Here is a 27,747-nt window from a genome sequence, read left to right as displayed (position 1 = left end):
TAGAATTAATCAAATATTTTATTTTGACAAGTTCCATGGTTTCGATAATACCATAGTGGCCAGAAACATCTTCCTCGGCACAAAGTGTAATCACAGCCTGTACTCCAGCAGCAGAGTCTGAGATTAACAGTTCAGGCTGGGATCAGCAGGCTGTGTAACCACCATCTACTGGCAACACTGCTCCAGTAATCATCGAGGAGTGATCACTCAGCAGATACAAAACTGCATCACAGACCTCTTCTGGTTCTGCAAGCAAGCACCAGCGGGAGAGGGAAAAAAGGAAGGATAAGCCAGGTATGTTGATACTACCATGCACAACTTTAAAAACTCCAGGGAATTACTGTAAAATATTACAGTTACTCTAGTAAAATGCTAAATTCTGAATAGAGCACCTTTCCGTGCAGTATGCTGTTTTAAAAAGAGCACTGACATGTTTTTTAAGTGCTGAAAATAAACATGGTTAGTCATTAGCCAATACTGTTATGAATACCTAAGCCGAGTGCCACATTTTTCTGCTGACTTTCTCAGATTATTATGGAGGGACACGGCACAAGACATCTCAATTTGTGGCTGAAAGATTACCTATACCAGTTTCGGGCTTACTTGACTATTCGAGTAAATGCCAGAAAATCTTAGTCTACACCCTTGCTGAATAAAATCCGAAATTTGGATTTATTCCCATCCCGGTGATGCCTCAAAGTGAGAAAAATCGTACGTAACCACCATTCTTACAGTCGATTTGTGGCACGAGAACTAACGTAGTGTGAAGTGACTATCACCACTGAACGAGAACAAAGGGGTTTAACCGAGGGGCCCAATTTTTATTAATTATATCATAAGAAGCCAACAAACAAAGACACCAAGGACAACAGGGGAAATTACTTGTACCATTGAAAAGGTTCTATTGTGCAGTTTGTCTAAGCAATAATGTAACTAACAAAACTCAAGCCACGATTGTTACAGACGTGTCTGTTGTATGCCACTTCATGCCACGAGTGGCTACACATCTTTGTATCTAGTCTGATTTGTATCAACACTGATTCTGATCAGTAATCACTCAGCAATTTCTAGAGATTTTGCTATTTTGTTGGGAAAATGCCCATGGTGTTCTGGACACAGGGACCCTTCACAAAACCAAGAGGTAGAGCTAGCAAGGAGGAGCAACTGGCTGCATACGAGTAGCCATTGTATTCGACAGTTTCAAGAACCCTGACAGCAGGAGATGCAGTGTTGTATGGCAAATCAGTTCTGCAGAAGTCCACAAGGTGAAGTATGTTTCATGAAATCGAAATATTGTCAGCCACCCAAGAGTAGCACAAAGCTACAAAGGAAAATCATCCAGGTTTCTCTTTCCGAGGAAACTGCATGGGTTTCCAAAACTGGAACATAAAATTCAATAAGCACTGCAGCTTCTGAGGATAATGAGACTATTTTAGCTGAATTCAAGCGAAAGGGTGTGTTGCTTTAGCACGGCGACAACATGTCCAAAAGTGTCAGCACAGGTGCTAGCTACAACACACAATGGCTTAATTTAGTGGCTATTGTTTTATGAAAGTGGCTAACGTAAGGGAATAAGTACTGGAGAAGCTGAAAACACCAACCAGTGCTTGTCACAGGCAAAAGCCTGTGCACTTGTGAGCTTTAAAAACACTCGAAGTTGTCGTTACAGAACAATGCAAAATTGAAGAAGGCCCCATGAATGCCCTAGGCTAATTCTAATGACCATACATGCACTGAGAATAAAATTGCACACTTCTCAATATTTAAAGCTATCCTTTTTATCTCAGTTTAAATTTTTTTTTGACAAAGTCTTACCATTGCTCTCGAATTGCAGCCTTGTTGCTAGTAGTGCATTTTCTGTAGTGAAATTTTATGCAGAATAAAAACTGTGGACTCACATTCTTGAATTTTACCTCCTTGAATATTAAATAATAGAATCTTATGACAAGTACTGAAATTAAGAAAATTGGTTAATGCCCCTTTCAGAGGAATTGATCATAACACAAAAGTGAGAATGTGTATTCTAAAAAAGCAATGGCAGTGGCAGCTTTGTCGCACATTCACAAATACAGGTCCATAAATGTGCACAGTCTTAATTACTTGCAGTCTCACTTGAAGGCCAAAGCAATGACAGCAATAGCAAGCACACAGGGCCTGTGCTTCTGCACAGTGGAAACAGCACCACAGAAGCTACTAGATGTCATAGGTATACCTGATGTCACGGTGAGCGCATGCGTAGTAGCGAAACTGAATTGTTAGAGCTCCGGCAGCGTAGCCTAGTACCAGTTTTCTAGTACCAATGCCGTACCAGGTACGGCATTGCCTAGTACCTTTGTGCCTAGGACCAGTTTCATTTTGGAAAAATATGGACACAGAATGTGCCATGAAATGCAAAAGTAGCGAGAACTAGGCGAGCTTGAAATGCATTGCTGTTCCCGTTGACAGTTTACGCGAGCAGAAACATATTAAGTTAGAACAGCAGTGCATTTTGCTGCAGATTCTGAGTACTGATTTCTCAAAACTGCGCTTCTCATTACAGCACACTGTTCCTCAGCAATACAATGAATAAAACTTGTGCACCGTATCAAGGCTGTGTAAGACAGCAAACATTTCTCCATGGTTCCCCAAAAAGCCCATTCTAAAGAGAACTTACCTGGAAAACTACATGATATTGTAGCGCAAAAAACTGGAAAAGAAAGATTCTAAGTGACAGACAGAAGAGAAAGAAATACAGTGCTATACTCACAACTGTTTATTAGGCACGAAGCTTGCTACATATATACCGCGCACACTCTCGACATCTCTCGACAGGGGGCTGCAAAGAGCGAGCGAAAAGTCATCTTGCTTGCGACAAACCTAGCAATTTCATCTCTGCATCATATAACGAAACAGATGTTTGACTAGCACATGATTGATCACTGATATGAATGTGATATGTCTCTAGCAGTTCCTGCACGGCTTTATCTCTGCTCCTACCCAGGATTCTTAACTCAGGAAAGCGTGGGTTGAGAGTGTGTGCTGTATATATGTAGCAACAGTTGTGAGTGTAGTGCCGTCTTTCTTTCGCTTCTGTCTGTCACTTAAAATGTTTCTCTTTTCTCAGGTGTATTGCGCTACAATATCATGTAGTTTTGCAGGTGAGTTTTCTTTAGAATAGGCTTTTTGGGGAACCATGGAGAAATGTTTGCTGCCTTACACAGTCTGGATACGGTGCACAAGCTTCATTTATTGTATTGCTGATGAACAGTGTGCTGTCATAGGAAGCGCAGTTTTGAGAAATTAGAAATGGTTTTTTGTGCTACAATCTCCTGTCATTCAGCAAACACCAACTCGTACAAGAAAAAGTTATTGTTCACCTGCAAAGCGTCCTAGGGGGATCTTGGACCGCATGTTGCTAGCCTTGAGAGGGTCACTCCAGCCAACCAAGGACATAGGAGTGTTCGTCACAGTAGGGTTCACTGAATTTACTCGAATCTGAAATGCACAGCCAATAAGCATAGATTTTACGAACTAGCAACATTGCCTACAAATGTGCCAGTGCAGGGCAAATAGAGTGATCATACACAAAGATTATCACCCTATGATTATTGGAGACTGGAACTTAATGCAAAATGCTTATTTTTTCCTTACGTATCTATTGTGCCTACTTAATATATATATATATATATATATATATATATATATATATATATTAATATTAATATTTGTGATTAATATATAAGCACAAATTATGGGTTCAGAATAATTTTAGCAGCACTTCTTATTGTGCCTATAAATGCCAACTTTGATACTGTTGACTGTATTGGACCTTCAGAGCCTAAAAATGCCTTTTTGTTGCAATGCCTTTTTGTATTTCCGTAATGTAGTTCGTAATTTTGTCATCACCCATTCAGAAACTTGGCTGACGGCAGCCGATTATTACCACAAACACTTTGCTGATGTAAAGGCTGTTGTTAACAGCTTTGCTACAGACTAGAACATTGTTGTGAAAAGGTCTAAAACTGCGCTACGGGGCGATACACTTGAAACTGACTTCACACACTTGTGCACTCACTTTATGTTTTTAGCCGACATCCTTGAGAAGCTTGAATGTTCAGGCACAACTCTGACCCAGAATGTGAGGCTCATATTGTACAGTGCTAAACTATTCAAATGGGACAATCGGGCCGGCTGGCAACTGGCACTTTTTGCATCACCGGTGAGCACTGGGTGATCACTATGGGGCCGAACGCAGTCACAAAAGCCCTTGCGTCCATCGCATACCATAATGCATCAGCTCAGTGTTTCCAGCACCCACCAGAGGTGCGAAAAGCACTAACAGCCACGCGCTCTATTGTCACATTTGAATTATTGAGCACTGTACATTCAGGAAAGGTTCGCCACCATCCTCGAAGGGCGTGCTGCTGACAGAGTTAGTTCAAAACTTCAGTATGTCTAGGACAAAAATTCCGGGTTTTGGTACTGAAAGAACTGTCAAAGGCTCTGACCGGCGAATATTCTGCAATTTAAGAGGGCATTGGATCATCGAATGCTCTGAAGTACTTACAAATATGTGCTGCTAACTTTGTTGTATATTGAGCCACCCCATTCTTTTTCTTTATACAAACCAATACTCGGTGAAAAAAGGTGCAAATTGCAACAAGAAAATCTTGACATGGCACTTCTTTGTCACTACTCTCACAACTTTTCTCGTGGTGTCTAGCCACACCAAGTTTCAGCTAAATCATGTAAGTTGCGCAACTTGGCTCATTTCATTTTATCAAGAAAATAAAATGAATTTCACAAAACAGGAGTTTAGTGGACAGAGTTCCTTGGAAAATCACAATTTATCCTCAGATGCAATGGGGAAATTCTTATAAATGGAGCCTATACATGCCTGAAGGACAGTATTTGAAGCCTATATATGCCTTAAATTACAGCATTAGAGCCTCTTATAGGCACCTAAAATAGCATTTCTTAGTGCCTAAACATCTGGTTTCAAATGATTATCACTATTATACACTGATACACTATGACTGCTTGCACCATTTACCCATTAACAGAAAAATGACATTTGCTGATTGCAGAAGAAAAACATAAAACCTTGTGAGGCCCGAGTTCAAGAGCCATTACTCGGGTAAGCTGATCCAAAGCTGCTTTACTGGCACAGTAAACAGCATGGTTTGCCAGGGCTGCAATGCCCGCCTGGCTCGAGACGTTGACTATTGCACCAGCTACACGTCGTTCTTTCATTGATTTGGCACAGAGCTGCACAGTTTTAAAAAAAGCCACAGTGAGTAGTGAAAAGCAAAAGAACGCTAAGGAAAATTCCCAGTGAAACATAGAATGTTACTATGACAGAAATGACATTACTCCTCAAAATCCTACAAAACTTAACTGCAAACATAAAATGGTATGCACAGCCGTGAGCAAATGTTTGGAGACCACTGCATCAGCAAAAAACTAAAATTTCTTCCAGCACAGCTCTGAAATGTTGAATTGCTTCAATACATTACATTGGGCAAACATGTGAATGCAGGTACCACTTGATTTCAGCAATCATACCCAGGCTGCGAAAGAAAAAAAAAAACTTTTAGGCACCATTGGTCTCCAAACTTTTGCTCATGATTACTGATACATTTTCAAGAAACGAACCCCTACGGGCATATCTCAAATCAACAGGTGTGAAAGAAAGCAATGACACTGATAAACAGTTACACAACTTTCACTCCTACCTGCACTCGCCAAAACCTCTGATAGCGTGCAACGCATTCGCAGCTGTTTGCCACTAACATGGCACATGGGTGAAGGCAAATTCTGATGTGCATTAGAACTATTAGAACTATCATTACTTTAAAAGTAACAAATGTAGTGCTGTTAAGAATTCCCTATTCATTTTTTAAGTTTTGCAGTATGCACTTTTGCAGCTGTTTTGGAATTCAAATTGGCAGTTTCTTAGTGCTTCTAATCATCTTCAAAGCAGGGAGGCGAGTGCTTAGAAGGCAGCATCACGTAAGTTGAAGCCCCGACTGTTTTAAAAGATGGTCAGGACATGCTAACACATATGCTGGAGATTCCTTGGCTGCTGAATGTAGACACAAACCAATAACTGTTTGCTATAGTGTCCTGAATTGTACGTCAAACTTCACTGCCCCATCTACTGTCTGCTGATCAGTTTCCTTGGCATTCATTGTTAAGGTGATGAAGGTAGAACTATGTATTAACCATGAAATCATCTGGGAAATTGTTGATGAATATCTTGGCAAAAGAATTATTCATACAATGTTTATGGTACTGTGCTCCTTCCTGATGGTAGTGCGCCAGCCTACAATGCAGACTTAGTGATTTAGTTCCTACTGAAGGTTGGACTCGTCACAATAAGCCACCTGCCCTGTTTCCCAGACATGGCTCTCACTCTCTTCCTTCCATTTTTGAAAATGAACATAGACTCAAAGGCGCAACCATTCAGGAATGTTGAATATGTCAGGGAAGCTGTGACTGCACCACTCAACAGTTTCCTGGCCAATGAATTCAAGAACAGTCTGTATCAGCTGCTAGAGCAGTGATGATTATGATCAGAGAAAGTGGACTATGCTATAAACACTACAAGAAAAGTTTGCCTCAGCACATTTTGGTTTTCTCATGGCTGTCCTAGTCCACATATTTAGTATTGCTTTCTCTGCTTATGCATTCCTTTCTGCAAGAAATTGTTCTTGATTTGACAGGGCAACTTGCATATTCATGATTCTACAAGTTGCAACACTGCCCATATCAGACGTGCTTTGAGCTTTTTATGAAAGCTCGCTCTGCCCAAGCAACATGCACAACAGTGTACAGCCAATTTGTTAAACTTCTGAACAAAATTATTTTCGCATGTGTTGGTAATAGAGAAGGCTAAGTTTATATCACAGAGCCACAAATGAACATGAGGCATCTCACTATGAATACAAACGACTGACCTACATTTCAGATGAAATAGCACATCACAAATCAGGAGAAAAGAAGGTGCACGCACACCCACAATGAATATAGACAGTGTATGTATTATTCTAAAGTACTTGTTCAACTTTCACTGCCATATAGGAAATGCAATACCCATGTGACAAAAGTGTCACACCCTTGGGATAATTCTTTAATGCCGAGAAGTGCTCAGGTAGAGTACCATATTTTTGCGCTTATAACCCGAACTAAAAATTCAAAAAATTTAACAGTAAAGTCGGGTTGCGGATTATGTGCTAATTTTGCCTTGAGGTGTGTCTTCATGGAAGCATAAATTGTGCCTCAAAATGTGGCTTCACGGCAGTGACCATAAAGCCACAATTCAAGGCAAAGTTTCCCTCAATTTAAAGTTTCGTTATCTTATAGGGAACCCCACACTCTCTACAACCCTGAGCATTGAAGCTCCCTTCTCCCCTCTTCCATTATCGCCCACTCTCTTCTTTCCGGGTCGATATGTTTACTTTTAGTAGAACCAGAACTCCGATAACAATGAGCTGCGCTCGACAGCAGTCCTTTAGAGCGCAGCAGAAGCTGAAGATTATCAGTGTCACCAAAGAGATGGGGAAGAGAGCCACTGGCCGTAGATAAGCCTTGGACGAGTTGCGCATCCGCAAATGGAAATTATTTTTACAAAGATTTCAGCATTGTTGTATGCAGTTATTTCCGCGAGTTATACATGCAGATTAGTTGTTTCCTGGGCAGTTGTAATTGGGATGTGGGTTATACATGGTGATGGGTTATATGCGGGAAAATACGGTAAGTACTCCATGTGGAGCATACACGAAAAATTGAAGGACAATGAAGGTTATCACCATAGCTAACTGACAGTGACAAGGGTAATATTAGTGATCACAAAATTGATACAATTGAACTTGCTGAGAACTGAACAAATTAAGAAGGTGCAGTGTACTGCTTATTATAAGCTTTAAGCATGTGACATACTATAGTTCTGCTACAGCACTGTGTCCAAGCATAATTAATTTTCATGATTTTATGTTTTCAATTTTCTATTAAATTTCCCACCAATGCTGAGGCAGGCGACAAATTTAACTTTTTCAAATAATCTTTTCTTTTGACCCCCAAATAAGTTCTACAGAAATCAACAAGGCAGAGATAGGTTCATAAAAGGGAAATCAAACTTTACTATTTACAAACCCCTATCTAAAAAAATAAAAGAAAGAAATAACAGTTCATAAAAGTGAAGGGCATAAAGAAATAAATCACACAAATAAAAATACTTCACAAGCACTCCTAAAAGCATGGAGTCCTATGTACTGATTATTCGTTCTGTAGTACACAATCTTCATTAACAGATGATTTGAATATGGATAGACAGAGCTAACCCACCTGTGACACATTAATTGCAGCTTTCACATTTGTGGCAAAGGAGCTGCAAGGAGAAGCAATAAAAACATTAGCCTTGAAACATTAGTTACATGGTTCACTCTTCAGGACTACACTCTCCACACTATGAAAGACACAAAAGGAAAATGGTCAGATTCTGCTAGCTACAGGTAGTTCCTCATATTCCTACAATAAAACAATGCCCCTTATATGTTCCTCATGCGGTCAGAAGTGAGTATGATCACAGTTCTGCATGTAAAACAAAACATAGCCTACATTTGGCAACATTAGTTACAACAGTATTACTACTGTTGTATGACACAACCAGGGATGGTGGTAGAGATAGGCAAATTTTTTTTGTTCTAAAGTGGTGGTGCCGCGAAAGTCGGTTGTTGACTGTACACTGGCAACTCCTCCAGCCGACGATTCATTACGATTCCTGTCTGTCACTCGAGCCAGCATTACTGCGACTTTAGTTCCCTTTCAATAAGCTTACAGCTAATTTTCCCTGATAGAAGCACAAATTCCCCCAAGTTTTCACTGAGTTTTTCCAGACTACTCAAAATCCATGAGAATTCCTGGTTTTCCCGGTTGGTAGACACTCTGTAATATTGAAGCCTAGCGAGCATCAATCTATTAATTTAGCTAGACCTAATATTTGTCTTTAATTTCCCTCTAACCCTCGATTTACCTGACCTAGCATTGTGGCGCAAGGATGGTCGCCTGTCTTTTTCATAATATTGCATTAAACCCAGCTCTCAAGAAACAATAGTACATGCTGTTACGGTTGGCGTGTAGCACTCCGGGCAAAAAGGATGCTCGAAAGACCCTGCTCAAGCGAAACGGAGGATGGATTCCTAATTTGCTATGGTTGTCTCGAGTGGTTGCCGGTCTGGCAGGCACCCCGCAGTGATGACAGGCCCCTTTGTGTGTGTGACTCTAGGGGAGAACCTTTTTCACAAATTGCGCGACTCTAGGAGAGACCCTTTCCATGAACCAATGTCGCCTAGAAGAAAGGATAAGCCGCCTACGATCCTCGACCTGCGGGTTGCCGCCAGCGGAGGCAAGCACGTGCGAACGTCACCTGGGAGAAGGGATCAGCTGCCCATCCACAACCAGACTCAGTGCCTGTCACGTGACGTTGACGTGAGCAAGATCCCGCCTACGATTTTAGTGGGCCTATTTAAGGGGCCCCGCAATGTACTTTTTCAGTTCATACGTTCTCTTCTTCTTGTCCTTCACCAACCATTGAATAAACAGTGCAAGTTTCGCACTAGAAATCATCTCGTCCTTGCCTGGTCGCCATGGTCTACCGGAAGCCTGCAGCCCACCGACAACGCCATGCTACACAATAATAACGCCGGTCGAGGTTTGAGAAACGGCGTCACAACAATGCCCATCTTACCTTTCATCATGAGTTGCTTATCAGTTTAAATTCAGAGTGCTGATATGCCACTAGTGCTTAACTCAACTCTTTCATTCCGCACACCAGTAAAAAATGGAAACACCTCCCTGCCTCAATCCATTGCAGATATCACTAACAGCACCAACTTTACCAAAGTGCACCACAACTATATCATGCTATCCCACTCCTCTCTGTAATGCCCTACGAGCCTTGAGAGTACTGACAGTAAATAAATAAATAAATAAATAAATAAATAGGTATACTTCATTACTAAATACATGTCTCACATATCAAAAGACTCTGGCTTGATTTCTCCCACAGGCTCCAGAATGGCAACAGCTGCATTGTTCACCAGCAGATCTATTGGCCCAACATTGGACAGTGCTGCCTCGGTTGCATTCCAATCAGCCAGGTCAACACAAACTGGTATGATGTTAGGTACCTGCAGAGTGACCATAAAGTCAGTTGGCAACGGAGCAAAAATGTTGAAAGTAAGTGGTGTAAGCTAAACGCTCACTACAATTGAAAACCTTTCCAAGTGTAAATTGAATCGTTTCAATCTATAATTAGTCAAAAATCACTACACGCATTAATATCAACTTAGGTTTGACCTCACATCTGTTGATGAAGCTGAATTTGTTTACGTATGGGTTATGAAATGCTGCCATGAAGGACCCTGTACCCCCTTTTATGAAAGGTACAGAAGGTGCCTGGTGTTAACGTGCCTCTTCTAGAACCATTTTCAACAAAATCTTCTTGAATGTGGTTTGTATGAACTGTTACCAACAATCAAATGCTCCTGCTACCACGTCCTAATGGCCATCCCCTACTTTTCATCATTTAAGCTGCACTAAGAGCTCTGCTGGCATGCCCATATCCAACGGTGCCCATTGTGCTCTTCCCACCATCCCACTAAGCTTTTGTGTCAGCATTGCCTTAGAACACTGTGGCCATGATGTTTCACTGCACCACCTGAATTCAGAGGTTATAGTATCAGCATCAAATAGCCCACTAGTATAGAAAAAAAAATTAAATTATGGGGTTTTACATGCCAAAACCACTTTCTTATTAGGAGGCACGCCGTAGTGGAGGACTCCGGAAATTTTGACCACCTGGGGTTCTTTAACGTGCACCTAAATCTAAGTACACGGGCGTTTTCGCATTTTGCCCCCATCGAAATGCGGCCGCCGTGGCCGGGATTCGATCCCGCGACCTCATGCTCAGCAGCCCAACACCACAGCCACTGAGCAACCATGGCAAGTACCAGTATAGAAGACTGGTAGGGCTGATAACTGCACTCCTCTCGGCTGGCACAAACAAGACAGGCTTCACCCTTCTACTGCAATCAGCTGTGTCTGCATCACATGGGGGTTTGCCTTTGAGCCAAGACTCCTGCCTCTGAATGTGAAATTAGTATACTGAGTGTCAACTTTGATCATAAATATTTTGGAACAGAAGCATTGCAAAAGAACAAAACAATATGGAGCTGTCTTTGAATGTGGTTGTGTTCAAGTTTCTAATATAAACATGTCACATAATTGCAAGGTTGGAAAAGTTATGTAACCCCAAGTTCTTGTTAATTATGTCTTTCCTGACTCTACTTGTTCATGAGAATTGTATCTACCAAAGCAAATAAGCCACCTGTACAAGCAACATTTGCATAGCTAGCATGCATTTTTATTTAAATTACTGATGCTTTGAAGACACTGTATATTCCATCACTCCTGCCATGCCAGCTGTTTTTCAGCACAAGGAATAAAAAACAATACGTGAGCAACCGGTGATATGGTAGTCTGTGCAAGTAAGATATCATAGCAGAGAGTGCCCCACAGCTATTCATTTTCTTTTGTAGCATGTGTGGCAGAGTTCAGTTATGGAAAATTGCGGATGTCATTGCATTTCTTAGTAAGAATACAGCAGAATTATTCTTGCTCATGAAATAATTCCAAAAACTTTTTTGCATAATTGTGCATATAGGACGTTAGGATGGATAGTTGGGCATGTTGGTTAAGCATGATCTGAAGTGAAGGCGCTAAAACGACGGTGGACGAAGAATGAACACACACACAGGGCGCCACTTCCAACAATGTTTAATCAGGAGAAAAACGCCACTGATTTATACTAGGAGTGCAATCACAGTTTCTCAGTGCGCATTCGTGTTCACGTAAAGCAGGAGTTTCACCATTGTTGGAAGTGGCACCCTGTGTGCGTTCCTTCTTCATCCACCGTCGTTTCAGCGCCTTCACTTCAGATTGTGCATATAGAGTTGTGTAATAGAAAGTTGCAGTTCTTACTGCGATAAAAATGTTTTCATCTGAGAATCATGTGCGACACAACCTGCTGAACCTGTTAACATGCAATTACACAGACTGACTCAGCATACTTAAAGGGCTCCTCACCAGGTTTCAGTTCACCATTTCTTAAAGACAGGCAGAGCATATACATTACCCACTGAAAATCTTGTCTGCAAATTATTATAGTGCTGCACGCCTCAAGAACCGCTGCAATTTTAAACCTAGCGCAGCACGCACTCCCTGTCCAGGAAGCTACGCTTTCAGACAGAGAGGTCAATGTAACATGCACTAATTCACCTACGTAAAATGCAGTATACTAGCTACTTGACTCACCATGACATGCAACTTTAGTTAGTCATCTAGTGTAATAATATAATATATATAATATTTGGGGTTTTACGTGCCAAAACCACTTTCTGATTATGAGGCACGCCGTAGTGGAGGACTCCGGAAATTTTGACCACCTGGGGTTCTTTAACGTGCACCTAAATCTAAGCACACGGGTGTTTTCGCATTTCGCCCCCATCGAAATGCGGCCGCCATGGCCGGGATTCGATCCCGCGACCTCGTGCTCAGCAGCCCAACACCATAGCCACTGAGCAACCACGGCGGGTGCATCTAGTGTGGAACGTGCAACGCCACTGTCATGAATGTGCTGTATAACATGAAAGTAAGTGAAGAAAAAAATAAAGGAAACAAGGCTCGACATTTGAACATGATGCAATGTCTTGGCTCTGGTGAGGAGAAGGCTGGGAAAGAACACTGCTTGCGAACACTAATCGAGGCAAAGGAAGAAAGTGCCTCCGTTGGAAGTGACACTCGTTTCCTGGCAACACGGTAACAGGACAGTTCATTTCTTCTCTCCTTCAATACTGAACCGATTTAAAAATTAGTTTGATAAAATGCTTCTTAGACGGTGTTTTACAAGTTCCAAGTGTATAACCAAAATTGGCAATGGGGCCTGGTGAGGGGCCCTTTAAAGGGACACTAAAGGGCAACACTAAATGGTGTTAGACTGGTATTCTTTCAAAACCTTGTGTTATTTATTCGGCAGGAATGGCTGATTATTGTTGAAGAGCACAAGGGCCAAACTTCATCATTTGAAATTTGCACTGAAACCTCAGTGCCAGTACATAATTGTGATGTGGATTTTAAAGTATTTTCTCACATTCATGCTGTTCTAGTAAAACTTCCTCTTGGGCAAGTTGGTGCGATCTGGAAAACATGATGTTAGGGCGATAAAGAGACACATGCAAGGGAAAAACACACAGACACACTGAGTGCCAGTGCGCTCAGTGCGTTTCTCCCTTGCTTGTGTCTCTTTATCACCCTAAAATGATGTTTTACATGCTGTTTTGTTTGTGTAGAAGAAATCAAAACTTACTAGGTCAAGCCTTTGGTTCTATTACAATGCAATATATCCCTATTTTATCAATAAGCAATTAACTAGACCCCAGTAGACACTGTCAAAATCCATGACATCATGGCAAGTTGGTGCAAGAACCTCAGGGCAACACCACCACCAGTTTTTTGTTTTGCAGTCTTTTCTGGCTTGTCAGGCCTCCTCTCATGATAAGAGTGACCATTGTGCAACTGCAAAAGTAAATTTACAACTAACTTATTACTTCTCTTCAAAATCCCATGAACTGAACACAGCAACATTGTTTTGCAATTCTCAATAAATTAAGCAGAAACTATTGACGGATGACTGTTGAAGTCAAGGGATAGCTTCTGGGAAGATCTGCTGCTGGAACACTTATTGGTTAATGCTATTAGGCATGGGAGTGTTGTGACGTATAGATATGCTGGAGTATGCTCGTCATGCAGTATTCAGCCTCACCATGCAGTGAAATTAGACATGCTCATGTATTCATTTTCCCTGCAGTTTGGTTATTCCATAAGGTGTGGTACGGCCAGAGTCTAGTGAAGTGTTGTTGCCTGTGCTGCAAAGCATTTTTTTTTTTATCCTGCTTTCATGTGTCAGTGCTCTGGCATAGTACATTGTGTCCAACAGAAGGATGTTATGTGTGGTGCATGCTTAACAACAGTTCTGAATTCTCTTTCACTGCCTGAAGCAGACTGCAGGAGGATGAGACAGCATAGTGAGACATGACGCCGATGCCACAAGTGCGATTGAAGTGTCCTGTCCGTATGATTGCTACCGCAATAAAATGAAAAAAGGCAGAAGCAAAGAAGCAAAGAAGTGTAGAAGCAAAGAAGTAGAGCACAAATAGAATTGCTGCTGTAACTTTGTTGAAGACGAATGCTAGACTGTACAAGAGTTACAAGAAATTTTGTCAAATAAGTGCTTGCTGAATAAGTGGGGCACAAGCCAAGCATGCACAAAACCATAAAAAACGAGCCAAAGCATGAATATGAGCTTTCCTAGTAGTTTGAGCTTCTTCCACATAGCATTGGCTATCCCTTTTCTGCGCAAAAATATGAAGCTAGAGGACATTGTATTACCAGTTACAGAGAATCAGTATATCGCGTTACTAAATAATAACTAAATTGTGGGGTTTAACATCCTAAAACTGCACAGTGGATTATGAGCAATGCCGTTGTGGACAGCTCTGGATTATTTTAACCACCAGGGGTTCCTCAACAGCAACCCAAACATGGTCTGACCCCATCAAAATGCATCCAGCATGGCCAGGAATCAAGCCCAGTACGACCTTGGCTCATTACCAAATATTTTAAATTGGCTCAAGTCATTCACAGCGAAGTGCTGCCATGCAGACCTTTATGTGTGCAGCCAACCACCTGCATATCATTGCAGGAAGAGTGCTGTCAATCTTTGCAGGAATTGTTCCCACACATATGACCCACTTGCACAAAACAACAGCGCTCCTTTCACTTCCACTGCTGCACATGATAGGAACACAATCTTGATATCGAAACGATAGCTTTGCTACCCCACTCTCACATTTACTTACTCGTAAAGTTGCTGCTAAGTTTAAGCATTATCAGTAGTCATACAGCCTGACAAGTATAGCCCGAGATGCAGGTATTGCAAGCCTCTTGCCTTGCAGTCCAGGTGCATTGGCTGCATACTTAGAAGACGCCCATGGAGTGCTCGGTTACTTATCAGATGGCGAAAAAAATAATTTCATTCAGAATTACATGAATGTTGACCCGATTCACGAAATCACACGGAAACGGGTGAATGCATGGTTAACATTTGTGAACATCACCAGGCTCACCTGTTCCTGCAGCTCCTCGAGTTTGCCAGCAGATCTAGCAACAGCTATTACTGTAGCTCCTCGTTTTGCAAGTTCTCGTGCGATTACGTTCCCTATTCCTAATAATGGGAGAGAAAGAGAACTGTGTCAGTATGCCACCAGTCTTGCATATGAAATGCAAGTAATTCCTCCGTCTTCCTTTTTCTTTCCTTTAGGCCCCCTTGCATGCCCTTCTTCACATTGCGGTCAAGGCTGTATGCGAACCCGGTTAAACTGCATGCGATTCTGCGTCTTAAAAGTGTCCTTACAATTGGGCTTTGTTGCGGCGCGTGTACCTGGTTCTTTGCGGTTGCTTTATGGCGCTGTAATTTGTTACTGAAAACCAGTTATTAACGCGCAGATAAGTTCTCAGCATCGCATATCCGCTCACGTCACTTCTGAACACCTTAATAATGCAGCGACACGTCTTCCAGCAGGCAGCGAACTAATTTCTGGCATTTTCAGATCACTTCAAACTTCTTTAGAAAAGAAGTTGTGAAGTCACGAGAAGCAAATTAAATTGAAACGTGCCTTGGCTAGCACCCGTCACCACGGCTCGTTTCCCGCTAAACGACACCTCCATTGCAATTCGAGATCAACTCTGGCGGCGGGATAACTTGCACTACCACGATGTTCGAGAGCACCTCCTCCTCACATGACCCTCTTTCCAGGAAGTTACTTGAGGCGCTTCAAGCAGCTCCAAAGATCAGACGAGCCATTAATCAGGCGTATGAATGGCAACTCGCGACATTCGATAACATAACAATAACAACATAACGCACATGCAGTGCATGCAGTCGGTAGCGGTGACGCGCATGTTTCGGTTTCGTTTACCATAAAAAAAAAAAACATCGCACATTTAAAGGCATTAACAGAATGTCTGCGAATACAAAATGATACAAAATTTATACTTGAACTTCAATCATCGCGACTGCCATCCACTTCTCCAAAATGGTTTCATCAAAAGAAAAAAAAATTAAAGCGCAGTTATGGTGGTGGCATGCAGTGGCGCCGTGGCGCTATGGTGGCACCTCGTGCGCCGGTGGTGTAGTGGCGTAGTTGGTTGGTTCTTTCATGTTGTTTCATGGTTGGTTCTTTCAATAATTGGGTTATATTAACTCTATGGCTGTTATGGCCAATGCATTGTTATAATGTAGTAAAGGAACGTCGTGAAAGTAGAGTGTACGGAAATAAACTTTATTTTTCAAAAAGAAAAGTAGGCGAGTGTGGTTGGGCCCATAGTCCAGCAGGGCTCCACCATTTCTCTATGGCTTCACTGGCGCGAGCGGCTCGCTGGGCTTGGTCCAGGTACAGTGTGCTAGAATTTCTAGCTCACTGTAGTCCAGGAGAGCCACTTGGCTCTCCTTTCCCACGTCCGCAAGCCATGCCTGTTTAAGCTAAGTGGATGCGCAGTTATAGCATAGAGAAAGCTGAATTTCTTTCTCTATGGTTATAGCATAGAATAAAGAACCGTTATAGTCTCGTACAATAATATGTTGTGGGAAACTGTATGAGTGAAAGGAACTGACATTGACGTCATTGTTATTGTCACGTGACAAAATTTAGGCAGGCGAGGCGGAAAGTCCGCGTGGCTCCGCTGTTCCGCTACCGGCGTAACCTTCAAGCGTGGCGACGGTATGTGTTGTACTGTGTAATGATAAAACATGTTTTTGCAATTCGTTTTCTCCTCGTTCTTGTGTAAAATTATTTCGGACTCAACGAGCCACCTATCATTTCTGCTAAAATGACATTGTGGCTATCTTTACATGTCGGAATCGAATTGATGTTTAGGTGAATCCATGATTCTGCTAGCTTGACTAGTTTGGCTGGCTGGGCTGGCATACAATTCTGTAACATTACGAGCTAAAAATTTCTTGAATTTTTTTTAAATTTGATTTCAAAAACACTACGCGCTGACACGCCGGCCGCACCGCGCCCGTAACTTATTCTAGTGCTTACGTTGCAGCCGCAACTTGTATTAACCGAACTCTTCGTAGTTCTCAGTGGTTTTTCGTATTTCTGTAAGTTATGTGTTATTTGTTGTCAAATCGTTTCCCCTGAAAATCTATCGTACTCTAGCAACCTCAACCAGGACGGGGCAAATTTGTTGTTCACGATGTCTTAGCGCTCTGCTATGCATATCTTCTTTTGTGTCGCAGGACGCCCCTAGAACCGACCAGTCACTCTAGTGACGCACCAGCAAGTGAGATGCAACCGGTCCGATCATCAGACCACGGTAAAGAATCGTCATCTGATCAAGGCAGCCTAGTGGGACAGCGTGCCCTGTCTGCTGAAGACACAGGATGCTGTCGGACAGAATCGTCATGTAATGACATCACCGCAGAAAAAATGAAAAGGTCCCCATGCGCTGAGAACAACAACGCAGAAGTACTGTCCGAGGACGTGTTGGCACAAGTAGCAGAAATTGAAGCACACGCTGCCACTAAACCAGTAAAAACAGCTGTGTCAAAAAGAAGGCCTAAAAGAACTGCAGCGGCAGTATGGACAAATGGGTGAGCATTGACATAGGTGTAATATTTCTCTGATAAATGTGAACAGTAGTCGTTCATTGCTATTTATAGGTACACTAACCTGCACTACATGCAGGAGCTAGTTCAGGCAAAAGTTATTAGAAAAGCTGATTGGGGTTAGCTGCCAGGTTAGCACTTTACCCTCCTTGCCATGCTGTCACAGATCATTCGCTTTGATGGCTTTTGAATGCCTTGCCAACACTTGAGTTTGCAAGTCGTGTACAAGGAATGCCATCCATTTTACAACTTGAAGACCACCCTTTCATTTTGGTCACATTTGTCAAACTTCAACCATGAAAATGACACTTCAACTTTGTCCAGTTCAACTACACAACTTCTTATTGATAGGAGCATTGAAGCCTAGACAGATTGTCAGGTTGCCTGAGTTTCAACTCTGACAGCTGCTTTGCTTTACAGAGGGCTCAAACCTTTGTAGATATGCTGGAATGCATATAGCATTCCAAAATATTGGGTGCAGTTTGATATTTGTTCTCACTGGGTTGCATTTATCTATTAGGGTTTAAACTGCTTATTTACAAGCTGTAATGGGAAGTGCTTTTCATCAGGTGCTTCCCGTTGTGTAGAATCTTCACTTGAGCAATGACATGGTCAAATCTAGAAAAACCTTCCGCATTAGCTTGCCTGCAGGTTGACTTTTTTTGCTTTTAAGGGACACTAAAAAGAGACACTTCGAAAATGTTCTTTAAACTCAATTTGCTTTAATTATGCAGTGATAGGTTGATTATTAGAAGAAAGAGTGAAGCTGAAACTTCAATTTTTTTTAAAGTTTCACACTGAAACCCTGGCGCCGGTATGTCTGTGACTACGTTAATTTCAAGGTATCTTCATGCATTTAAGACCCTTGTGGCACAGTGAAAGTGCTCCAAACTTTCCAAGGTCATTGTTTGGCTCTTTTACAATACAATAGTAAACTATCTTTACCAATATACAGTTAACTCGACCTGAGCAGACACTCAAAATTCATGACGTCGTAACAAGTTGGGGTGAGAATGTCAAGACGGTGTTTCCACCCGTCTTTCATTGTTGCAGCCTTTCTTGTTTATCAAGCTTACTCTTGAGGTAAGAGTGGCTTCTTTGGTATTGTGGAATTATAATTTACTAATACAGTTGAACTCAGTTTTCTCTTTAGTGTCCTTTACATAGCCTTTGCAGATGTTCGTATTCTTTACTAGATATGTTGGACACATCACCTAGAAGCCGCAATGCTTGCTCAAGTTTCCCCACTAGGTTTACATAGCTGAGACAGCTGATTGAACGTATTGAATTGAGTGCAATAAAGGTAGTGGATGTTCCATACTCTGGTAATTATTTTTTCAAAAGCTCTAAAGAGAACAAAAGAAAAAAAGCACACTGTGCTGTGAAGAATCAAAATTTTGTGCATGATTAATTTATATCTGTTATTCATCATTATAGTGGGATTGCTTCCCCATATAGCATGGGTATCATCAGTTAATATCGGCTGCAAATTCTGCATTCATTTTTTAGCATGGTCTTAGAGGGAAAACTATGGCCAAGACAGATATTTTACATATTGCAGATTTTGTTTGCTCTTAGTACTTTTCAGTGAAATTTTTAATTAACCTTTCTGTTCGACCCGCCATGGTTGCCCAGTGGCTATGGTGTTGGGCTGCTGAGCACGAGGTTGCGGGATCGAATCCCGGCCACGGCAGCCGCATTTTAATGGGGGCGAAATGCCAAAACACCCGTGTACTTAGATTTAGGTGCACGTTAAAGAACCCCAGGTGGTCGAAATTCCTGGAGCCCTCCACTACGGTGTGTCTCATAATCATAAAGTGGTTTTGGCACGTAAAACCCCATAATTTAATTTTTTTAACCTTTATATTAATGTTTTTTTTCATCAATGTTTGATAATTCTTTGCTTCTATTCAAAACCCCCACTGTTAAGGTAAAATTTTATGTCATGATATATGTTGCAACTATTATTTCAAATAAAAGCGGCAGATTTTCTGCAATAAGGGGGAAAGGATTACAGCACAGTCTATGTCAAAAACATCAAGGCCACTATGTGCACGACTGTAGCTATTGTCAAGCCAGCTATTTGTAACCTTGTAGAACTTTCATTGCTCTGAAATCACAGAGTATGAGAGTGACAGTGAGAGGCTTTGGAGCTCCAGGTGTAGAACAGGACCCCTAGAAAAGCCTGAGTGGCAGATCTCGTCACCCATGGAGTGTCTTCAAAAGTATTTATAGGGACTCTAGCTGCATGTTTTCCAGAATTATCATATACCTGTGGCCACAGTTTAGTAAGAATTAAGAGGCATGGTCTGCTCATACACACCTGTCTTAGCAACACTGTTGTGTGTAAAACAACTCAGTTTTTTTTGTGGCGCAGATGTCAAACCAGAATACTATGACACTTATGATTTGCTCTCATCCACAAGTACAGACGTTGGCACCACTTGTATACGTAAAGCATAAAGTTCCCAATAAATTTTGGTGTGCTATTATTGTATCTTGACTCTGGCACTTTCATTATAAAAGTCTAGCTTCCTTCCCTCTGAAAGCAAGAACAAAATTTCTTGTGCATAAGCAAGTGGTTTTTGGTCAACTGTTTGTGGAAAATATGGACAGGCTGGATCCATTGCTGGAATTATTGGGCTAGTTTTCTGTATGACATCACCTCAGTATCTGTGCACTTAAGGCTTGAAACAAGTGCAAACATGCATAGCAACTGCCCTGCAGTGCTTTTTGAGCATGGTAAGTGAAGCCATCTCCTCGTGAATACTTGAGTTGAATAATCCTGTATAAGCAACTGAGAGCCTCTAGTTACACTCAAGAGACTGTCTTCCCCATTTCGTTAGTGCAATCACAGCCACTTTTCGTGCATACTGTTACACACATATAAACACAATGGCCATATTTATTTATATGTCACGTATAAAGACTGCCTTTGGTGAAACAAAAAAAAAACTTCTTGGCTGGTAACGATGGCGACATCATCTAGTGGCAGCAACAGTGTGCTGATACTATGGCCTCAAGAGATTGGGGGTTCAGTCATGGAGGTCATGCCAATGCGAAAGCTGAATGTGATGATTGGCGGAGTGTCATGGGCTTTCGCATCATCACAGCTTCATGTGCAGTGGGAGCAATGTTAAAGCAAAGGTAGGCGACAAAAGTGTGGAAGGGGCGGTATTTGATTGCCGATAAATCCATTCATACAAGGTGCATTAAGAAACTTCTTTTGGGAAAGGATTTGCAAGTACACATTGCACCACTTCTTTAGAACTGTTCTTCAAAGTGGCCAGAAGTCCTGGTATAGATTGGGCATGTTCCAGTTTTACTGTTCTGATCCCACTCGCCTTGTTTTTTTCTCAGATCCATGACCACTGTTACTACCATGTTGGAATGCACCTTTTTGCTAGAAAGACAGCCATCAGCTGCAGTCTCCCGGAAAGGTGGCATTGACAGTCAATGCGACATCCTCGTAAATCACCAGCTGCAGTGGCTATGGTGTTCTGCTGCTGAGCATGAGGTCGCAAGTTCGATTCCTAGCTGTTGCAGCAGCATTTCAATGGGAGCAGAATGCAAAAATGCTCGTGTTTTGTGGTTTTGGTGCTGGGGGCATGTTGAATCTGTGTGGTCATAACTTATATGGAGCCCTCCGCTACGGCATCTTTTAGGCCACTGTGCAGCTACAAGATGTCTTAGACCCCATTAATTATTTATTTATTTACTGAGATAATTATTTATTTGTCATGTTAAATCATTAAGTGGTGTGAGTTTTCGTGAGTTTCTGTGATCAGGTTGCATTTGAGAAGGCAAAGTGAAAACAGAATGCTGTCATGCCATAAAGTAGGTATGATACTTGTGCAAGTACATAGGAACAGAACTAAAGCAGCATTGTGTATAAAAAAATTCTGGCAGAACCCATCTCGTGATGAATGCCAGCGTTAATGCGATTAGCATTGAAGCAATGTAGTGACATACCATGTTGCCCCCAGAAAGATGTGCCATGAATGAGGCATGTATACAGCCGGGCTTCTCTCTTGCGCTTCCCTTTAGACACGCTGCACCACCTAGTGATTCCTCTGCAATGTTTGTGCATGCTGCGTGTGTAATACATATTCAGACAAGACTGTCTGAATGCATATAATACCGGTTTTATTCCACTCAGTACCGGATAAATTTCAAATGATTTTTTTTTTTTCATTGAATAAGTTAACCATTGTATAATAATGACCATAGTGTTTATTGATGCTTTTGCCTCCCCCTTATGCAATGCCCTGAAAGCAGTCCTTAAGGGACAATAAATGATGATGATGAAGCACTGCCCATAACCAGTGACCCAAGTTGGCGTCAAAGAGGTCCATTGAAGTGCGGCACATACCCAGTGACCCAAGTTCTGGCGTTTGCTTTGAACCAGGTTCCTACAGCACAGCATCCCTCTGCTTTACCCATTACACCATGGACTGACCAGTGACTCAATTCGGCAGGAAAACGGTTAGATGGATGGACAGACAGGCACTGGAAAGTGCGTGAAGTATCCTAAGAATGCTAATCGCATTAAAAAGCAAAGCAAAGCTAAGGGCTCCAACTTAATGGCAAAGCAATCGGGATATACACTACTGTTATCAATATGCCCCAGCCTTTGTACTTCCTCCTCTACTACTCTGCTGCCGAAACTTTCTCCGCTCTTATATAAGTGAGCTTTCATTGATTACGAGAAAGCATTTGATTCAGTCGAAACCTCAGCAGTCATGGAGGCATTGCGTAATCAGGGTGTAGACGAGCCGTATGTAAAAAGACTGAAAGATATCTATAGTGGCTCCACAGCCACCGTAGTCCTCCATAAAGAAAGCAACAAAATCCCAATAAAGAAAGGCGTCAGGCAGGGAGATACGATCTCTCCGATGCTATTCACAGCGTGTTTACAGGAGGTATTCAGAGACCTGGATTGGGAAGAATTGGGGATAAGAGTTAATGGAGAATACCTTAGTAACTTGCAATTCGCTGATGATATTGCCTTGCTTAGTAACTCAGGGGACCAACTGCAATGCATGCTCACTGACCTGGAGAGGCAAAGCCGAAGGGTGGGTCTAAAAATTAATCTGCAGAAAACTAAAGTAATGTTTAACAGTCTCAGAAGGGAACAACAGTTTACAATAGCTAGCGAGGCACTGGAAGTGGTAAGGGAATACATCTACTTAGGGCAGGTAGTGACTGCGGATCCGGATCATGAGACTGAAATAATCAGAAGAATAAGAATGGGCTGGGGTGCGTTTGGCAGGCATTCTCAGATCATGAACAGCAGGTTGCCATTATCCCTCAAGAGAAAAGTTTATAACAGCTGTGTCTTACCAGTACTCACGTACGAGGCAGAAACCTGGAGGCTTACGAAAAGGGTTCTACTTAAATTGAGGACGACGCAACGAGCTATGGAAAGAAGAATGATTGGTATAACGTTAAGGGACAAGAAAAGAGCAGATTGGGTGAGGGAACAAACGCGAGTTAATGATCTCTTAGTTCAAATCAAGAAAAAGAAATGGGCATGGGCAGGACACGTAATGAGGAGGGAAGATAACCGATGGTCATTAAGAGTTACAGAATGGATTCCAAGGGAAGAAAAGCGTAGCAGAGGGCGGCAGAAAGTTAGGTGGGCGGATGAGATTAAGAAGTTTGCAGGGACAACATGGCCACAATTAGTACATGGCTGGGGTAGTTGGAGAAGTATGGGAGAGGCCTTTGCCCTGCAGTGGGCATAACCAGGCTGATGATGATGATGATGATGATGATGATGATGATGATGATGATGATGATGATGATGGTGATGATATAAGTGAGATACCTTTCTGAATTGCTTAGCCTAATGCTCCTATGGAGAGCCTACAAAAGAACTAATAAATTTGAAGCTTGAAGGAAAAAACAGGAACGAAAGGACGTACACGAACAAGCGCTTGTCTGTGTCCACTCTTTTGTCACCGTTTTTTCCTTAGCGCTTCAAGTTAACTTGTGGTAGAGTACCAACTAGCCTGCTCTCAAGCCTTACTTATAAAGGAAGTCCTGAGAGCATACACAAAGAGCAATTTCTGCATTGTCTTAATATATAGAAACAGAAAATGTGAGCATACGAGTGCCAGGCCTAAAAAGCAGCAGTTGGAGCGTTTCAGAAGTTGTAGACATCCACTGCAGATGCCCAGAATCAAAAACTAAGATGCTTTGTAAGTTGTATTTTCTGAGGTTTGTGTTGTGTTGCAATTGCTGCTGTGTGCTTAGAGCCTTAAACTGTTTGTGCAGATCACACTTCCTTATCTAGTCTGGTAAGGTACATGAAGCAATTAAGCATTAAGCGGCTTATTAAAGCGGTCGCATTGGTGCATGCTGTAATTTCCGCTGCCCACCATAACGCCTTAGTAGCTACGGTATCATGCTGCTAAGCATGAGGTCATGGTAATAATTCCTGGTGGCAGCAATCACATTTTTGTTGACATACAAGTGCATGCTGCGACTGCTATTCACATTAAAGTCCCAGTTGGCCAAGTTAATGTGGCACTCTCAACTGTGGACATCCTTTGCAGTTGTAGCTTTGGGATGTAAAATTCCCATCATATGCAAATTCACCTCTGGCAGGCAGCAGCCTGTTCAGCAGATAATTTCAGTGATCTTTCAGTTGCCAGCACCTTCTGTACCTAACTGAGGGATGTGGACACCGGAGGTTTTGTAGCACTGAAGCTTATTATGTGATATCCTTTCTGTTCTGCTAGACATTTTCTTACTCCTGAGCTTATCTGAAATATGGGTTAAGTATGATTAAGCCATAATGTGATCTACAAGTACTTTGGATACATTTTTGTTTGTGTGTGTGTGATCGCTAAGTTAGTCTTGTCATATTAAGGAGTGCAAAATTTACACATTATTTAACACACTGTCATACCAGTTACTAGTGTTCTTAATGGCTGCTGCTGATGAAATAAAGTGGAGGCTGATATGATTGCTTAAAATGCAGGGATCTGTGCCTTCGAGCAGTGGAACTAAGCTGTCCAGCCCCAGTTGCTGAGAAGGCTAAACAGTTCCGCCATGAGAGCCTCTATGGAGGTCGGATTCACAGAATGTCAGGTGAGCTTCCTGTGGTAGTGTTTACTTGCTTGTAGCCATGATTTTGGATAATTTACTACAACATAGTCTAGAAGAATGATGCACATAGAGTGTTGAACCTATGACTGGCAGGATAGTCGTTCGGTCCCTTTGATCCTTCTCATTGCTTTGACAAACGAGTAAAATGTGCCTACGTGAATTGTGCTCTATGGCTTTTTCAGCAGATGATTTGTGGTTGGTGGCACTCGCACCTTTCTGTACACCTGTGCAGTGTACTGACATAGCTTCAGCCTGCACTTGCAGCTGATGCACCACTAAAGTGAGAGCTGCACATCAGAGCATTTCTTTCAACAGTAGACTGGGCTTTACTCTTTCTTTGAAAGCTGTACTATAAAAAAAATAGGCATAAAATGTAGGGACAGTCATCATGAAAACATGACTGATTTGCCGAATTGCACCAACTTGTCATTTTACCAAGTCGCAAATTTATGTTTAAAGCATTGTCGAGTTTGGGTTGATAATAATGAACCTGTGATTGACTCTTTCATTCAGGCATTTACAACTGTATGCCTTGAACTGTCAGTTCTTGAAGTTGGCACTTAACTTGCGTTGTTAAACTCAACAGTATAAGGCCCACTGCAGCACCTTGCTCCATTCAAAGGGCACACTTGTAGTCAACTTATGAGGATATCCTAGAAAAGTGTGCCCAAGTGGTTAGTGTACCCAAACTCAGCTTAAATTCTTTTGTACTCCTTGTGCATTCTCATAAGTCACTAGCAGCTTAGGTGCACTAGGATATGACTCTGTGCATCATTATCTTAACTTCTTGCACTTGCATTAGCTTTGGGGCATTCCGATTGCTGGATTGTGAAATCTGGTGAACAAAGGACTACATTTTATGATAGGTGTTTGAAAGTACATGCTTCTCATTAAATATTTTGCCAAAATATTCGTTTTTAATTATGATTACCTTAAGCTCAGTTTTAGTCAGCTTTAGCTAAGCAATCACCTTATTGTGACAAAAGTCCTCCACCTTATTACCACCTTACCTGTAGCAAAAAAGTTTTTGAGTGAGTGTCCATTGCTCTCTATAAGGAAATGCATGGGTTTAAAGAAAAGACCTTGTTAAAAAAAAAGAACACTGCAGTAAATCAATCTAAAGTGATCGATTACTATTCTGAAATAGTAAATAAGCAAACACAACAATGCCATAAAGGGAACGTTAAAAGAATGATTTACCTTTTATTGTGATTGAATGCCTTTTCAAGTACATGAGGCACTAAGAAATGCTCTTGTTAGGCAACAACTCAACTGATTGAATGAAATTCATTGTATTTAAACAAAGAAGTCAAACTATAATGAATTACAGAGCAAGTTTTTTTTATTTATTTATTTATGGTCGCAGTTTTGACAAGAATCGGTTTTGAAAAGGAATTGAAACCTTAAGTTAGCAGTTCTTAAATCCACAACAAAAGCGGATATCAAAATAATGTAAAAAAGATAGTGTAAACTGCATGCGTTAACGGTAAAGCAGACAAAATTATTGTATCATAAGCGAGGTCTGGTTCATCACTATGTTGTGAATAAGACTTTCATAAAACATGCATAACCTTGGCTATGGTTTCACAGAAACCGAAAATCTACATGGCATTTTTCTGATATCATGTGCAGCTTGCAACATCTTATTTTATTGCAGATAGTTTCATAGAACTTGCACACAGTAAGGTTCTTTCCTTGGTAGTCACCAGGGCATATATTTATGGGTCATGCATTGTCCAGAACCTCTGGACCTATTTCCATTGTTATGCTTTTGGTGGTCACTTCAGCTGATACACATCATTTTTTTCTCTCCTATAGTTGGAGCTTTTCTTGGGCTGCAGAAGAAGAAAACAGTCAGGAGAAGAGCAATGAAAGTGGTTGTGCAACGTGACTAATATTTTGTATTTTGACCAAACAGTTGCATCCATTATGTATATACAGAGATCATGTTTGTAATAATAAAAAACTCTTTCGCTGACACCGCCTTTTGTCACAATTTCATTTCGTTTATTATACTCTCAAGATCACCAGGTATTATAGAGGGGAGTGGGTAAAAAAAAAAGTTACAGAACAAAGAAAACAAAGAAGGCAGCAAGTGACGTAGTCATAGACATGTGAAGCCCGAAGTGATGGTGTCGATTATGGCCGTACGAAATTGTGTGTGGTCTTTAATAGCAATCAACGCTCCGGAAAGGTGGCTCCATTCTTGACACGACCTAGGAAGAAAAGACTCATGACAAGCTCAAGTGTGACACTGCAAAACTCCAACTTTGTGATGATGATCAATGCCAGGAGATATTTAGGTTGGGGATGAAATAAGATTATTGCGCAGATATGAATTATGGAAGTATATTTTATGAAACAGAGCCAGGCGAGAGCATTTGCGACGAGCAGAAAGCGATGGAAGTTGGAGGATGTTTTTCATAAAAGTTGCGCTAGCTGTGCTGTTATAATTGTGTAAGATGAAACGTGAGGCATTATTTTGAACACGTTCGAGAGATTGGGTTAGTGCCTCAGCATATGGGTCTCAAATTGATGAAGCGTATTCCATTTTACTCCTAATTAGCATCTTGTACAAAATTAACTTTAATGATGACAGGGCGGAAGAGTTTTGATGGATATAACCTAACATGCGATTACTTTTATTGATAACGCTGTCAATGTGTAAAGACCAGGAAAGAGTAGAGGTTAAATGGACACCTAGGTATTTGTAAGATGCAACTGCTTCCATGGCAGATTATTAAGGTAATAGGTCAGAAGAGGAAGTTCACGGTGGGTTACAGGCATGGTTTTGCACTTAGATGGTTTGCACTTACCAGGTACAGACAGTGTTCATGTCGTTTTGCAGAATGTTAGTATAT

The 27,747-nt window shown here is 41.5% G+C and overlaps 2 protein-coding genes across 8 annotated transcripts; one reads left to right on the top strand and one right to left on the bottom strand.

Moving 5' to 3' along the window:
• LOC126547781 (L-xylulose reductase-like) lies at positions 1-16,012 on the bottom strand. Of its 3 annotated transcripts, XR_008609317.2 has the most exons (9): positions 15,774-16,012; positions 15,225-15,322; positions 10,015-10,169; positions 8,326-8,368; positions 5,083-5,247; positions 3,357-3,474; positions 2,747-2,815; positions 1,816-1,951; positions 157-246 (listed from the first exon to the last, which is right to left on the bottom strand). XR_008609317.2 is itself a non-coding variant. In XM_055063624.2 (8 exons), exons 1-7 carry the CDS (start codon positions 15,823-15,825, stop codon positions 2,772-2,774), a joined length of 675 nt encoding a protein of 224 aa, XP_054919599.1. In that variant the 5' UTR covers positions 15,826-16,012; the 3' UTR covers positions 157-246; positions 2,747-2,771. The 3 variants fall into 3 exon arrangements, 2 of the variants coding, with proteins under 2 accessions (XP_050051724.1, XP_054919599.1); XM_055063624.2 differs by lacking the exon at positions 1,816-1,951; XM_050195767.3 differs by lacking the exons at positions 1,816-1,951; positions 2,747-2,815 and having other exon boundaries at positions 1-246; positions 15,774-16,010.
• On the top strand, positions 10,199-26,864 carry LOC126547780 (uncharacterized). Of its 5 annotated transcripts, XM_050195766.2 has the most exons (5): positions 16,217-16,329; positions 16,809-16,877; positions 17,402-17,755; positions 24,759-24,868; positions 26,705-26,864. In XM_050195766.2, exons 1-5 carry the CDS (start codon positions 16,232-16,234, stop codon positions 26,779-26,781), a joined length of 708 nt encoding a protein of 235 aa, XP_050051723.2. In that variant the 5' UTR covers positions 16,217-16,231; the 3' UTR covers positions 26,782-26,864. The 5 variants fall into 5 exon arrangements, 2 of the variants coding, with proteins under 2 accessions (XP_050051723.2, XP_054919600.1); XR_011889977.1 differs by lacking the exons at positions 16,217-16,329; positions 16,809-16,877 and adding an exon at positions 10,199-10,218; XM_055063625.1 differs by lacking the exon at positions 16,809-16,877.
• Positions 26,865-27,747: the final 883 nt, after the last annotated feature.

The sequence above is a fragment of the Dermacentor andersoni genome, chromosome 1 (genome assembly GCF_023375885.2).
Source record: "Dermacentor andersoni chromosome 1, qqDerAnde1_hic_scaffold, whole genome shotgun sequence".
Classification (NCBI taxonomy): Eukaryota; Metazoa; Arthropoda; class Arachnida; order Ixodida; family Ixodidae; genus Dermacentor; species Dermacentor andersoni.
Note: the sequence above shows the minus strand (reverse complement) of the source record. Positions and strands in the feature narration are given on the sequence as shown.